The sequence below is a fragment of the Scyliorhinus canicula genome, chromosome 11 (genome assembly GCF_902713615.1).
Source record: "Scyliorhinus canicula chromosome 11, sScyCan1.1, whole genome shotgun sequence".
Taxonomy (NCBI): Eukaryota; Metazoa; Chordata; class Chondrichthyes; order Carcharhiniformes; family Scyliorhinidae; genus Scyliorhinus; species Scyliorhinus canicula.
In genome coordinates, this window is record NC_052156.1 from 117,307,133 (window position 1) to 117,323,315 (window position 16,183).

General features: G+C 43.7%; 1 protein-coding gene across 2 annotated transcripts in view; it reads left to right on the forward strand.

Annotated features, from left to right (window-relative positions):
- cwf19l1 (CWF19 like cell cycle control factor 1) overlaps nucleotides 1–7,426 on the forward strand; it is a 48,169-nt gene extending 40,743 nt beyond the window's left edge. For both annotated transcript variants that reach the window (XM_038811183.1, XM_038811185.1), the window contains exon 14: nucleotides 6,519–7,426. In XM_038811183.1, coding sequence (XP_038667111.1) covers nucleotides 6,519–6,663 — 145 coding nt within the window. In that variant the 3' untranslated portion in view covers nucleotides 6,664–7,426. The remainder of the gene's footprint in view (nucleotides 1–6,518) is intronic.
- Nucleotides 7,427–16,183: the final 8,757 nt, after the last annotated feature.

Below are 16,183 nucleotides of genomic sequence, written 5' to 3' on the forward strand. Positions count from 1 at the left end.
CTTATGGGAAAAGGAATCAAAGTTGATTTGGAGTGGAAAATTGTACGTTCGCAGACCTTTACAGCACATGAGGCGGCCATTCTGCCCATTTGCCACTGCTCTGCCCACCTGACCAGCCCATTGATATCCTCTTGCAGTCGACAGTGATCCTCCTCACTATTTACCACCCTTCCCATTTTCATGTCATCTGCAAACCTTTTGATTATACCCTCTAAATTTAAGTCCAATCACTAATGTACACCACAAATAGCATAGGGTACAGCACAGAACCCCACTGGAAACAGACTTCCAGTCACAACATCACCCTCTGCTTCCTGCTTCTCAGCCAAGTTTGGATCCAATGGGCCACTTTGCCTTGACTCTTACTTTCTTGACTAGTTGCCATAAGGGACCTATTAAAAGCCTTGCTAAAGTCCATATAGACCACACCAAATGCATTATCCTCAGCAACACTTTTGTTTCCTTGATCTTAAAAGCTTTATTGATGGCTATTGAAAAATTGACTATGGTGTTATAAACGGTCATGTAGTGAGCTAATAATCTTGAGGCTTGGTCAACGTACCCAGAGATATGAGTTCAAGTCCTATCATGACAGTTGTGGAATTTAAATTTAGTTAAGTAAATAATTTGGGAATTAAAAAGCTAGTGTCACTAATGATGACCATGAAACTACCAGATTGTCCACCTGATTTACTAATGGCCATTGTAAGAAAGGTAATCTGGCAAGACTCTGGGCTTATGGCAATGTGGTTTACTTCAAACTTTTTATTCGGTAATAGTTCCAAGTCAGGATGGTGTGTGGCTTGGAGGGGAATTTGCAGGTGGTAGTGTTCCCATACACCTGCAGTCCTTGTTCATCCAGGTGGTAGAGATTAAAGGTTTGTATACTACTCTCTAAGGAGCCTTGGTGAGTTGCTTCAGTGCATTTTAGGTTTGCACATGCTGCTGCTGCGATGGTGGAGGGAGTGAATGTTATGGTGGTGGATGATTTACCAATCAAATGGGCTGCTTTGTCGTGGATGGTGTTGTACTTTGAATGTTGGAGCCGCACTCATCTTGTCAAATGGAGAGTATCCCGGCACAACCCTGGCTTGTGCCTTGTTGATGGTGGGGAGTCTTTGAGGAGTCGAGAGGTGAGTTACTTGCCTGTGACTTCCTGTTGTCATGGTTGATCTAGTTCAATATCTGATCAATAGTGTTGATAGTTGAGGATTCAGCAATGCTAATGCTATTGAATGGTAATGGGAGATGTTTAGGTTCTCTCTTGTTGGAGATGGCATCGCCTGGCACTTATTTGTGGTGTGATTGTTACTTGCCACTTATCAGCCCAGACCTGAGTGTTGTCCAGGTATTGTTGCATACTGGCATGGACTGTTTCTGTATCTGAATGGCTGCAAATGGTACTGAACATCCCCACTTCTGAACTTGTGATAGAGGGATGAAGTAGCTGAAAATGCTTGCGGCTTAGTGAAAGGTTTTTCAAAGGCAGGTCGCGACCCGTGGGTGGGTTGTGGGTAATGTTTGTGGGGGGAGGGGGGGTGCAGGAGAAGCAACCAATGGCGGCTACCAGCATTTAAGTTGAGAATGATGGGTGCTACAGTGTATCAGCTTTTAAATAAGAACAAACTGAGGCTGTGTGCAATCTTCAGGCCATAAGCAGCAATGAGCAGGTTGCGTGTCCCGCATGTACAATTAACTTCAAGCACCCTGTACGTACGTTCTTTTGGCACCAAATCACGCAAGAGAGCTTCTTATGTGCAGCATGGTGGTTAGTACAATTGCTTCACAGCTCCAGGGTCCCAGGTTCGGTTCCCATCTTGGTTCACTGTCTGTGTAGTCTGCACGTTCTCCCCGTGTGTGTGGGTTTCCTCCGGGTGCCCGGTTTCCTCCCACAGTCCAAAGATGTGCAGAAACGAAAGGGAAAATGCTGGAAAATCTCAGCAATTCTGGCAGCATCTGTAGGGAGAGAAAAGAGCTAACATTTTGAGTCTGATGACTCTTTGTCAAAGATATGCAGGTTAGGTGGATTGGTCATGCTAAATTGCCCTTAGTGTCCAAAATTGCTCTTCATGTTGGGTCGGATTACTGGGTTATGGGGATAGGGTGGAGGTGTGGGCTTGGGTAGGGTGCTCTTTCAAAGAGCCGGTGCAGACTCGATGGGCTGAATGGCCTCCTTCTGCACTGTAAATTCTATGGTTACCACTTTCGCATTAAAGTAAATGAACGTGGCATGTATCACAAAGGTTGGCCGGCTGGTTGGCAAAGGTGGGTACCGGGGAGGGAAGTAGTTTGAAAAACACTGGTTTAGAGCAATGCCCCGAGGAAAGCCTGAAGCCAGGGATTAAGATGATTTGCCTCCAACCACAACCATCACCCTTTGTACTAGATATGACTACAGGTCCTTGCTGCTGTCAGGTCAAAGGCTGCCTTGATGTCGAGCACTGCCATGAGGTTACATATTGTAGAATACAATTCTGCTGCTACCCAACTGCACATCATGGATGCTCAGTTTTGAGCTGGAGTAATTAGCAAATCGTCTTGCCAATGTTTGACCTGATGCCTTGCAACTTCATGGGAATTCAGAGGACTCAGATTTCCTTTCAATTGTGTGTGTGTAGTATGTGTCCACATAATCATAATGGTTTGATACAAAGAATAGCTTCCTAGGTCATTTCAGAGGACCATGGTATCAAGCAACAGCTGAAGCCACGAGGTACTGCAATGTATATGATGGTGACAGCATCCTGGCATAGTACTGAAGACTGGTGCTCCAGAACTAGTCGTGCTCCTAGCCAAGCTGTTTCAGTCCAGCCACAATACCGGCAACTACCCAATGGGGTCAAAGATTGCCCAGTTACACCCTATCCACAAGAAGCAAGACAAATCTAATCTGACCAATTGGGCTATGAAGGAAGGCTGGTAGGCTTGGGTTGTTTTCTTTCAAGCCGAGAAGGCTGAGGGGGACCTGATAAAGGTGTATAAGATTGACGCGTATGGACAGGGTGCATAGGAAGCAGCTGTTCCCTTTAGTTGAAGGGTCAAGCACTAAGGAGTATAATTTTAAGATGAAGGGCAGGAGGTTTAGAGGGGATTTGAGGGAAAGTGTTTTCACCCAGACGGTGAATCTGGAATGCGCTGCCTGGGAGGGTAATAGAGGCGGAGAACTTCAACCTTTAAAAAGTACAGTAAGAAGTCTTACAACACTAGGTTAAAGTCCAACAGGTTTGTTTCAAATCACTAGCTTTCAGAGCACTGCTTCTTCCTCGGGTGAATGGAGAGGTAGGTTCCAGAAACATATATATAGACAAAATCAAAGATGCAAGACGATACTTTGAATGCAAGCATTTGCAGGTAATTATGTCTTTACAGAGCCAGAGATGGGGGTAACCCCAGGTTAAAGAGGTGTGAATTGTCTCAAGCCAGGACAGTTGGTAGGTTTTCGCAAGCCCAGGCCGGATGGTGGGGGGTGAATGTAATGCAACATGAATCCAAGGTCCCGGTTGAGGCCGTACTCCTCTCCACATCATTTAAAAAGTATGTGGATGAGCACTTGAAATTGCTATAGGCCAAAAGCTGGAAAGTGGGTTCAGTGTAGTTTGGTCGGTGCAGACTTGATGGGTTGAAGGGCTTCTTCTATATTGTATGTGTGACTAATTGGCACCCATCAGCCTCCATTTGATCAGCAAAGTGTTGGAAGATGTTGTCAGTAGTTCTATCAAGCGACACTTACACAGCAATAGCTTGCTCACTGATGCTTAGTTTGGATTCTGCTAGAGTACCTGGTTGGTGGCTTCATTGCGCCCTTGGTCCAAACATGGACAAAAGAGTTGAACCCAAGAGTGGCTGGGCGGGGGAAAGATGAGTGACTGCCCTTCACTATGTGTGGCATCAAGGAGCCAAGGCAAAATTGAAGTCAACGGGCATCGAGAGGAAAGCTCTCCATTCTTCAGTGTTTGCAGTATTCAGTTCCAATTTGCAATCATGAAATAATAAAGCAGTCAATGCTCTTGTGCTACCAGATCTGGGCAACATTCAAGTAACATTTTGTACCAGACAATAACCATCTCTTAACAAGAAAGAGTCTGACCACCTCCCATAGACTTGCAGTGACATTACTATTGGCTAATCCCTCATTAACCTCATGCGGGTCACCATTGACTAAGAAATTGACCAATCCAGCCCCAATAAACATTGTGGCAACAAGAGCAGGTCAGAAGCTATATATTCTGCAGCGAATGACTCTCCACCTGAATCCTCGGCCTTTCCACCATCCGCAAAGCACAAGTCAGGAGTGGGATTGAATATTATTTATCTACCTGAATGAGTAGAACTCCTACAACATTTCAGAAGTTTGACATCATCTAAGCAACCTGTCTGGTTAGCAAACGACCCACTATTCACTCCTTCCTCTGTTGGCACAGAATGGCTCCTTTGTGCGCCATCTACAAGATACACTGCAGCAACTCGCCAAGTGCCTTTCAAATCTCTGACTGTTATACGATCTGGAAGTACAAGGGCAGTAGGTTGTGGGAACACTGCCACCATCGGGTTTTTGACTAGGTCACACATCATTCTGACTTGAAAATATGTTGTTCTTTCGTCATAATCCTAGAATCTATATCTAACAATATCCATCTTTGTGAGTACCATCACCGTTCAGCCGTTCAAGCATCACCACCACTTCAAGGACAGTTTAGCATGAGCAATAAGTGTTGCCCTTACCCGCGATACCCAGATTACATCAATGGAGTATATATATCAGTGTTCTTTTAATTTTTAGATGCTAACAGTAATTTCCCAACCAATGGGCCTTTCAAATCCAGGCAGGAAAATACAGCAAATAGGAATTTGAAGCACACAGCTAAGTTATCTGGTCCTTGAGATCCATTGTGGACTCTCCTGGTTTAAAAGAAAGCCTCTAAAATAGCTGGATTATTTCTATTTTCTGCCATTGCAGCAGAACGTATTATTTCCTGTATCGTGTTCAAAAGTGTGCCTGGATTTTGTGATATGATTCATTCCCAGGATTTTGCAGTGGTGTCAGATAGCTTCCATTTCCACTGAGAGGATTTGGGAAGTGTAGTGATTTTTTTTTTCGTTGGTTCATCAGAAAATAACTTTTTGTTGCAACATGGATGGTCTTTATTTGCCTTTTTGCCATTGATCTGCTGACGATGGTAGAGTGGGGAAATGTATGGACGGTTGATGTGGGAGTAGCAGAAAAGAGTGAAAAGATGAGATATTGAAGGTAGAATGTGTCCCATCAACAGCAAGGCTTTTCTCAAAGAGTTTCAATATTGTCATGTGAGAGTGCCTTTAAGAATTGGATGTTTAAGAAATGTACCTGTAAGAAATTAAGCTGATCATATTACTGAAGTGATGTCACAGAGGGGGAGCTGAGCTCACTTCTGATTTTTTGGGAGTGTTTTAATTTCAGTTTGAAGAAAGCTTGGGTGTGGCTGTGAGCTGCATTGCTGGTGCTCTCTGCCATGAAGGACTATCTCTTAATCCTTTGGTGAAATCGGAATTGTAAAAAGGTCTCAGTATTGAATATAAATCTAATGTGCTTCTGTTTGAAGGATTTGTTAAGTCTTTTGGATGTGTAAAGGAACAGTTTGCAGGATTGGGTAGTGTTGTATTATTTTCGGGGTTATCTTTGAAGTAAGGGGTGTTAAGAGATCCAATGTTTATTTAAAAGGTTAATTTGAGTTCATGGAATAAACATTGTTTTGTTCCATAATTGTAATACTACACCTGGGGAACAAGCCGTGTGCTTCAAAAGCAACAATCCATTAAATGTGGGGGTTGGTTGAACTCCATGATACATTTTGGGGTTCTGAAAACACCTCTCACATAACAATATGACTGCTGAGTAGATTTTAAATAATACAGGTTTCCTACCTTTTGATGAACCCCCTTCACCATGCCATACACTTTGTCAAAATACATTCCCAAGGAGGGTTAAGAGCAAAATAAGGTTTGTTCACTTTTTAAAATGGAGAGGCAGCAGTGTTGGGTATTTAACAACAGACAGGAGGTGACAGTGGAGAGAAAGATGGCAGAATTTGATCACAGGCCCAAGTTTTGGAACTGTATGGTGAACTGTTCTACGGAGAACAGCACCACCTATCTTGTAGATGTGCAGCTGTGAGTCCTTGAGTAAATAACGAACAATCCCACCTGTCCTAGAGAGCAGAATATTTTGGGAGTTGGGGGGGGGGGGGGGGGGGGCGGTTTGATCAGAAATTAATAACATTTTAATTATGCTGGAACTATGATATATGTATGATATATAGTAAATATTACTTGGTACTGTGTACTTAGTATGACATCTAATGCATCCTATAGATACATCCCACATCTAATGTCATTGGGCAACTGTATCTTTGTTCTTGTTTACAAGGAAAGGTAAGTCGGGTAAAGTAAATTTTATGTTGTTAAACTTTTTGTTTATTACAGCATATGCTTAATCTGCTGCTTCGCTTATTAACTATTTACTGTTTCTCAATTTCTCACAGGGAGGTTTTGGCAAGTGAAGCTGTCCTAAATATACCAGATAAAGCCAACTGGAGGGAATGTAAATTTAGCCGAGAAGAGGAGGAAGAATTTGCTAAGGCTTTCAGGAAAGGATTTCAACCGTACGATTTTTCCTTGCTTGAGTAAATATGATTGTAACATTTAAATTATGAATTATTTCAATAGCACAGGTTCGTGTAATCGTGAAATTATCCATTTGAGAGAAATTGTGTACTTTGATACAGATATCTATTTTCAACCACAGAACTATACTTGTGAAGATTCAGTGGACTTTGTGAACAATTATGTGCATTATTTTCCAGATTGACTAGTTATGTCAAAATGCAGCATTTTCCTTCTATATTTTACAACACATGTTCCTTTCCAAAACTAGTCCCGCTCCTTGCCTCCACTAATGTAAATATACTAATTAGATGAGACCTTTTTTTAAAAAGTACTATTGGAATACAGTGGCTCAATGTGATTCTGGAAATTACAATTTTTACTTTTGGAGTGATATTTATAGATGTATTTTTACTGCATTTTTATTAAACTGATTTGAATTGTTTTTAGAAAAATTGTTTACATTTTGTGCAGTAAATTTGCTGGTATACTTTCCCCGTTCGTGATTTTGATGAAATAATCAATTTTAATGATTTGACACAGGCTCAGTGCGAATCCTTCATGTGTGTCTGTAATATATTGGTAGATGTTCCATGGTATGCCATGTTGAAAATAAATGTATAGGAAATAAACTTAGTAGAAGTTAAATTGTGCCACACAATCTATAAACTTGGTCATGCTCTCTTCCCTAGCTTGTTTTCATGTTCTTTGTAACCTTTAATCTCTTCATTTTTCGATTTATGATGCAAATAAAAGTAGTTTATAACTACAAACTTGCAATACCACAGCCAGCCAGTCAAATATGTAAAATGTTCCTTTTTAAACCATAACTATCCCAATACACTTCAACTATACTTGTCAGCATCTTCTTTCACATTATCCACCAAATAAGGAATGAGCAGTATTTGTTCACTGCAGTCTATTTCTTTTTTCTGCTCAAACAGTAACATTAATAAATACCAATTCGTTCTGCTGTCTTGCGTGGCTCGAATTGTCTTTTGAGGCATTTCTTGTTATTAAACTTCTCAATATTTGTGGCGATAACAATTGCTAAAAACATTTCAAATATTTAAAGTCTTGTATTTCCAAAATGTTGCATTCTGCCAATTCATTCTAAGTAGAATAGTTCCAATGTTCAACTATATCCTGCTTTGTAATCGTACAGCTTTATGCTGTCATTTGTAAAAGGAAAAATTGTTCTAAATCTCTCTTCCATGTGGTTGTCCTAAAAAACAAACAGGTGGAGTTTACATGTTCTCTTGGGAACTCTCATCAATTATATAGTACAGCAGGGAGTATGGTTCGATCAATGGGTGGAGTTGGAGGTGGCAAAACATTTAATTGGGTGGGAGCATGCAGGTTGGGTACAGTGCCTTTGCCATGATTAAGTCTGGTGTTGAGGCTTGTGGATGGTGTTCCTGCCTCCCTCCTCCATCTTAAGTGGGCAATTGAAGCCCTTAACTATCCCAACTATCCTAAAAGTAGGTGGGGAAGCTCCTCACTCCTTCTGGTGCTGCCTACAATGGACAGCTGCTGGCACCTGATTGGCCAGCAGCTCTTTGAGGGTGGGATTTCAACTTGGGGTCTCCCAGAGAAAGCTCACCCCAGGCCACCTTTTGGTACTTGATTCCATTTAAGACTTCCTCAATGGGGAGATGCAGGGTTCCCATCGGCACTCCAGCCAATTGGCGACACTCTTGTAACCTTGATTTTGAGTCCCACCAAATATGCCTATTTTATGACACCTAAATCTCTGCCCTGTTTTTAACTAATACACTGGTGCCAGTGTTAGTAGAATTGCCACTGGATTCAGGAGTACAGGTTGAAGCTTAATTTAAATGTTGAAATGATCCGGCAAAAAGCAAATATCTGGAAAGTAATCTCAGGAGGCGAGATTGAAACCCTGTGAGGCGAGCCACGGTTAAATTTGTCAGAGTTGGAACAACATTTGGAGAAAACCGGTTCTTCAAAGTTGGGAATTGGAAACCCTCGTGATATGCTCAGGGCATTTCATATTGGATTTCTAACTGAGCTAGTTTCTGGAGGTTCAACTGAAATGGGTACTGTTTTAATGGTTCAAAGTTTCCTACATCTACTTATAGAATCTGATACATTGTTCCTTCCTATCTTCTTCCTTACAATGGTATTTTGTCAACATATTTGTGTGGCATAATCGCTCCTTCTGCCTATAGTCTGGAGTATCTATTGGGTAAGCCACCTTACGCGCCCTCTTAACTACCTTATAGGGGCCGCTGAATTTCGCTTTTGAGGTTAACCCTGCAGCAGCAACAATACTAGTACCTCATCTCCAGCCTGGAATTCTGCACCTAGCATGTTTATCTGCCCACATTTTTGTTCTTGCTCCTGAAACCTTTAAATGCTCTAGGGCTGCCTGACAAGCTCCTGTGAGTCTTTCCAGATGCACGGACACGTCGTCCAAAGTTGAGGATTTGTCCTGTTTTAGAAACTTCTCTTTCATCAATTTTAATGGACCATAAACTAATTGAAATGGGCTAAACCAAGTAGGTTCATTTAGAGAATCTCTGGTGGCAAATAGTAAAAAATACAATCCCTTGTCCCAATCTCTTAGATATTCATGGCAATAGGCCCACAATCATGTTTTTGAAAGTCTGATGATATCTCTCCAAAGCTCCCTGAGTTTGTGCGGGGTAGAACCCTGGTTAGATTGTATTTCTAAGTGTAGGCTGTAACATGTGAAATAGTGCGTCAACCTTTCCACTATTACCTTAGCTGTAATTGTTCTTAAAGCTATTGAGTAGTCATATCCATGACAGTAAGAATGTACTGATGCCTTGCCTTCATTTTAAGCAATGGTCCTACACAATCTACCAATACCCGATTAAATGGTTCTTCAAACACTGGTTATGGGTATTAAAGGTGTGGGTTTCATCACATGTTGTGGTTTACCTTTAACCTGACAGGTATGACAGGTTCCACAGACTTATACTACATCCTCATGCAGTCCTGGCCAGGAAAATACCTGTTGACTGATGCCTAGCTTCCTGAATTCGCACATGTCATGCCATTGATGTCTCATGTGGTATCTGCAGTTCTTCCCTACGATATTTGGGCGGTACCACTATCTGATGAACACCCGTCCATCCCTCATCTGTAGGTCTATGAGGATGTCACCACTTCCTCATCAGAACTTTGTTCTTAATTAATAACACTCTGGAACCCCCTCAGCCTCAACTTCTGTGAGAGCTTAATGTGCTCACCTATGTATCTGGATCTGCCTACTGGGCCTCAGTGAAGTCCTACTAAACATTTCCTCGGAATGATCCTCATTCTCAAGGATGGTTTCAGCCACTCTACCATCTGATTGTGGCATGACTGCTGGTGAACCTTATTTAGCCATTGTCCTGTTTACCCCATGGAAAGGAAAAATATCTGGAAATTGTTCCTGTAAATGTTCTGTCCTTCTATTCCCTCAGACTCTGTAATCATGGGTGAAGCTACAACCTTCACTCGTGCTAAATGATTCCCCAAAACCAAGTCTACTCCATCCACTGGTAACATCTTGGTCACTCTGACAACTACTGAACTTGACAAATCACACTCCAATTGTACAATGGAACTGGGATGTGCCGCACCCATTTTCTGGTGTCCCCCCCCCCCCCCCCCCTGGCAGTGGGATTCTCCATCCAGACAGCCAGTCAGTGGGCTTTCCCTTATGGGCAACCCCATTCAGTCGGGAAATCTACGGATGTGAGTACACTGCCAGCGAAACAGAGGATCCCGCCGACGCAGAATCCTAGCTTTCATTGAACTCTCCAGAGAGAAAACCACATCCTTCTCTAGTAAGACAGTTTGTATAGCACCTGTGTCCCTTAAAATAATTATGGATTTGAAACATCATTCAATGAAAATTAGGTGATCTTCTTCAACAAAAACCCTATATATCTTTCATCAACCTCATTCATCACACCACCTCCCTCGGGCCTCCTAAGTCCAGTTAGAGCTACAGTCTGCCCTGTAGTATTCTCCACTCTTTCAGAATCCTCCTTATGAACCCCAGCATGTCCCATGGGCCTTCCTCGCAACTTCCAACATGATGAATAAATGTGTCCCACTTTATTGCAATGATAACACTTGGTCTTGGAGTCTCATCTCCACCTTCAGTACCTCCTGAGAAATAGCTGGGAGCATTCCCAGTTGATTCCTTACTTTGGCTGCCTGCCTTCCTTTCACACTCCCACTTCCTATCTTTTTCAAAATTATGGGGATTACGGAACAAAGGTTTAAATTTATAGATCAACTAATTGTTGCTGCTTGCCTAGCAGTTATCACTCTTTGGTCTTCAACTTGGGTTCTTATCACTGACTAGTGAATTCTTAAATTCTTCCAAGAGAATGACTTCCCTCAGAACCTCATAGGTTGTTTCAACTCCCAATGCTTGTACTCACCTATTAAAATTTCTCTGTTTGAGCAGCACAGCACGGTGTTGCAGTGGGTTAGCACTGTGGGCTCTCGGCACCGAGGTCCCAGGTTCAATCCTGGCTCTGGGTCACTGTCCGTGTGGAGTTTGCGCATTCTCCCCATGTTTGCGTGGGTTTCGCCCCCACAATCCAAAAATGTGCAAGCTAGGTGGATTAGCCACGCTAAATTGCCCCTTAATTGGAAAAAACAAATTGGGTACTCTAAATTTAAAAAAGAAAAAGAAATTGCTGTTTAACTCTTTAAAATTCTGCATAAGTCTTCCCAGGCTATTTCCTTAAATTCTGAATTTTTTGCTAATTGCCACGGGAACTGATTTATATGCACCCAGAATAGCCTTTTTTTAACCTTGTCATAATCCTTAGACCAGGCATTGTCAAACTCGGGGGCACAACCCGTGGGCGGGTGTCTGTTGCAGCGCTCCCGGTCGTGCAAATCAGCGCACAACAGACGCAGTAGCCGGCTTTTAATAATGCCGGCTGCAAGCGGCCTTCAAAATGGCCAGGAACAGATAAAAACTATCGGCCGTACTGTGCATGTGTGCCCGATCATTGGTGCGCGTGTGTTTTTTTGATATGGTCACGGCGTTTTTGTTTCAAGTTCGGGGGGCCAAAGGGACCCAAAACCATTTCCCTCATTTTTCTCAGAAACAAACAAGGGAAGAGAAAATGGTGGGTCGCGCAGGTCGGCCGGTGTGGGTCCCGAAGGTTGGCCGGTTGGTAAAAATGGGTCCCTGGAAAAAAGTTTGAAAAACACTGCCTCAGACACTTCTGACAGGGAAGCAAAAGGTTCCAGTGCCTGTCCCATCATCTTACTTTGCATGGGTAATGTCCACTTCCTTTTCTTCAAACTTTGGGAGGTATTGTATAAAGGCTCTTTTTAAAGCATTAATGTTGGGACTGGGAAAAGGGATTAAAATAAGCAAAATGTGGCAGCACAGTGGCGCAGTGGTTAGCATTGCTGCCTCACAGCGCCGAAGTCCCAGGTTCGATCTCTGCTCTGTGTCACTGTCCATGTGGAGTTTGCATATTCTCCCTGTGTTTGCGTGGGTTTCGCCTCCACAACCCAAAGATGTCCAGGGTAGGTTGATGGGCCATGCTAAATTGCCCCTTAATTGGAAAAGTGAATTGAGTACTCTAAATTTATTTTTTACAAAATAAGCAAATTACTGCAGATGCTGGAATCTGACACAAGAACAGTTTTTCCAGAATTCTCTCCCCATTAGATTAAATCTTGTTGCTACCAACATCGGGGGTTGAATAAGGACAGTCCATTCTTCCTTACCCATGTTTGCTCCAGAATATAACCAGGCATTCAAAGTAGCCATTGATGAGAGTAACATTCGGGTGAGAGGATAAATCTGGGATAGAGGGCTCAATCTAATACTTTAAAATCTCAACAGGCATCAGAAACAAAATTTCACAGGAGAGAAGAAAACCCTCCGGTTGTTACTGGCTCTCAAGCACTTTGAGATGCATGTCCAAAATGGCCTGAGAAATCACAAACCGTTATCTTTTGCAGACAAGTTTAAAACGCAGAATGCAATTCAATTCCGTTGGAATTTAAACTGACAGTGCATTACACAATTGAATGAATGTGTTCCTAGAGGTATTGGGCTGGATTCTCCATGCGATAACGGTGAAATCGCAAAGCATGATCGGCTGGAGAATTGGCTCTGACGCCGGTTTCCTGCTGAATCAGCATTCTCCGGACCCCAAAATTGACAAAATCTGCCGCACGGCCCGGAAGTACAGTATATATCTCATTATCGGTCCTAACGACCTATTCTTTGGCACCTCAGCGATTCACTGTCTCGGATGGGCCGATTTCCTGACAGCGTGTTTCTAATGTATTATAAAAAATCGCGAACCTGCCGTGGTGGCTGAGGTGACTGCGCGAGGAGGTGGCGTGGGGTGACTGCGGGCTCCCGGATCGGACCCGGGCGTGCTTTCTGCAGGAGGTGGGGGGGTGCACAGACCGACGCAGAGCACCGCTACAATGAAGCTTGTGCGCCCAGGGGTGTTATCGATGTCGTGTTGTTCACCCTGGGGTAACACAGACTGCACACGATGCAGTTAACTCATCAAGTATACACCAAACCTGAGAGTTGGTTCAATATAGGATTTATTGAACTTCAGTAACAAAGCACACAGCTGCCTGTGGGTTGACTCTACTACTCTAAATAAACTAACTAACTATCTAGACCAGGCTAGCTCTGATCCATGTGTAGAAGGCGTTGAATGATTTGTACACCTTGACTGTCACTACAGTTGTCACCAGTGGAAATAGGCAGAGTGCTGATGCCTCGTGTGTTTTATAGTTGGAACCCCTCTGGTGTCCTGTCTTGTGATTGGTCGTGTTGTGTTCTGTATGTTGATTGGCTCACCTGGGTGTCTGCCACTGCCTGCTTTTGCCTCATGATGTGCATGGTTACATATGACATCCCACCTTTTAAAAAACAAAAATTTGCCACTGCGGGCTCGAGGTGACGTGCTGGAAGTGGTATTGCTTTGCGAAGTTGGAACATTCTTGACTAAGAAACAGTGACCGTTGTCGCTCATGACCGTGAGCGGGATTCCATGCCTGGCGAATGTCTCTTTGTAGACCTTTATGATGGTCCTGGATGTCGGGTCCGACAGTTTCACTACCTCGGGGTAACTGGAGAAGTAATCAATTATCAGGACATAGTCACGCCGGTTAGCGTGAAAAAGGTCCACTCCGACTTTAGACCATGGAGAGGTCATGACCTCATGCTGGTGGAGCGTTTCTTAGGGCTGAGCAGGCTGGAAGCACTGGCAGGTCGCGCAATTGAGGACCATGTTTGAGATGTCCTCATTGATGCCAGGCCAATAGACAGCCTGCCAGGCTCTGCGCCGGCACTTCTTCTCAATACCGAGGTGTCCCTCGTGTACCTGCGTGAGCACCAAACTCTGGAGGCTGCGCGGAATGACGATGCGATCCAATTTCAGGAGGATCCCCTCGACAACAGTTAGGTCATCCTTTACAATATAGTATTGGGGGCATTTCCCTTTTTGCCAGCCATTCATGAGGTGATGTATGACCCGCTGCAGCAGAGAGTTATGTTTACTTTAGCGATGGGCAGGGATAGGTATATACCGCAAGGCAAGAATTATAGCTGGGGGAAAGGTAATTATGATGCTATTCGGCAAGATTTAGGATGTATAGGATGGGGAAGGAAACTGCAGGGGATGGGTACAATCGAAATGTGGAGCTTTTTCAAGGAACAGCTACTGCGTGTCCTTGATAAGTATGTACCTGTCAGGCGGGGAGGAAGTTGTCGAGCAAGGGAACCGTGGTTTACTAAGGAAGTTGAAGCACTTGTCAAGAGGAAGAAGAAGGCTTATGTTAGGATGAGACATGAAGGCTCAGTTAGGGCACTTGAGAGTTACATGTTAGTCAGGAAGGACCTAAAGGGAGAGTTAAGAAGAGCGAGGAGAGGACACGAAAAGTCGTTGGTGGATAGGATCAAGGAAAACCCTAAGGCTTTCTATAGGTATATCAGGTAGCATTGTGGGCAGCACGGTAGCATTGTGGATAGCACAATCGCTTCACAGCTCCAGGGTCCCAGGTTCGATTCCTACTTGGGCCACTGTCTGTGCGGAGTCTGCACATCCTCCCCGTGTGTGCGTGGGTTTCCTCCGGATGCTCCGGTTTCCTCCCACAGTCCAAAGATGTGCAGGTTAGGTGGATTGGCCTGATAAATTGCCCTTAGTGTTGGGTGGGGTTACTGGGTTATGGGATAGGGTGGAGATGTTGACCTTGGGTAGGGTGCTCTTTCCAAGAGCTGGTGCAGATGCGATGGGCCGAATGGCCTCCTTCTGCACTGTAAATTCTATGAAAAGAATGACTAGAGTAAGATTGGGGCCAATCAAGGATAGTAGTGGAAAGTTGTGTGTGGAATCAGAGGAGATAGGGGAAGCGTTAAATGGATATTTTTCATCAGTGTTTACACTTGAGAAAGACAATGTTGTCGAGGAGAATATTCAGGTACAGTCGACCAGGCTAGATGGGATTGAGGTTCACAAGGAGGAGGTGTTAGCAATTTTGGAAAGTGTAAAAATAGATAAGTCCCCTGGGCCAGATGGGATTTATCCTAGGATTCTCTGGGAAGCCAGGGAGGAGATTGCAGAGCCTTTGTCCTTGACCTTTATGTCGTCTTTGTCGACAGGAATAGTGCCGGAAGACTGGAGGATAGCAAATGTTGTCCCCTTGTTCAAGAAGGGGAGTAGAGACAACCCTGGTAATTATAGACCTGTGAGCCTTACTTCGGTTGTGGGTAAAATGTTGGAAAAGGTTATGAGAGATAGGGTTTATAATCATCTTGAAAAGAACAAGTTGATTAGCGATACTCAACACGGTTTTGTGAAGGGTAGGTCATGCCTCACAAACCTTATTGAGTTTTTTCAGAAGGTGACCAAACAGGTGGATGAGGGTAAAGTGGTTGATGTGGTGTATATGGATTTCAGTAAGGCGTTTGATAAGGTTCCCCACGGTAGGCTATTGCAGAAAATACGGAAGTATGGGATTGAAGGTGATTTAGCGGTTTGGATCAGTAATTGGCTAGAGGGCAATCTCTAGAAGACAGAGGGCGGTGGTTGATGGCAAATGTTCATCCTGGAGTTCAGTTACTAGTGGTGTACTGCAAGGATCTGTTTTGGGGCCACTGCTGTTTGTCATTTTTATAAATGACCTGGAAGAGGGTGTAGAAGGATGGGTTAGTAAATTTGCAGATGACACGAAGGTCGGTGGAGTTGTGGATAGTGCTGAAGGATGTTATAGGTTACAGAGGGACATAGATAAGCTGCAGAGCTAGGCTGAGAGGTGGCAGATGGAGTTTAATGCGGAAAAGTGTGAGGTGGTTCACTTTGATAGGAGTAACAGGAATGCAGAGTACTGGGCTAATGGCAAAATTCTTGGTAGTGTAGATGAACAGAGAGATCTCGGCATCCAGGTACATAAATCCCTGAAAGTTGCCACCCAGGTTAATAGGGCTGTTAAGGCATATGGTGTGCTAGCCTTTATCAGTAGGGGGATTGAGTTTCGGAGCCACGAGGTCATGCTGCAG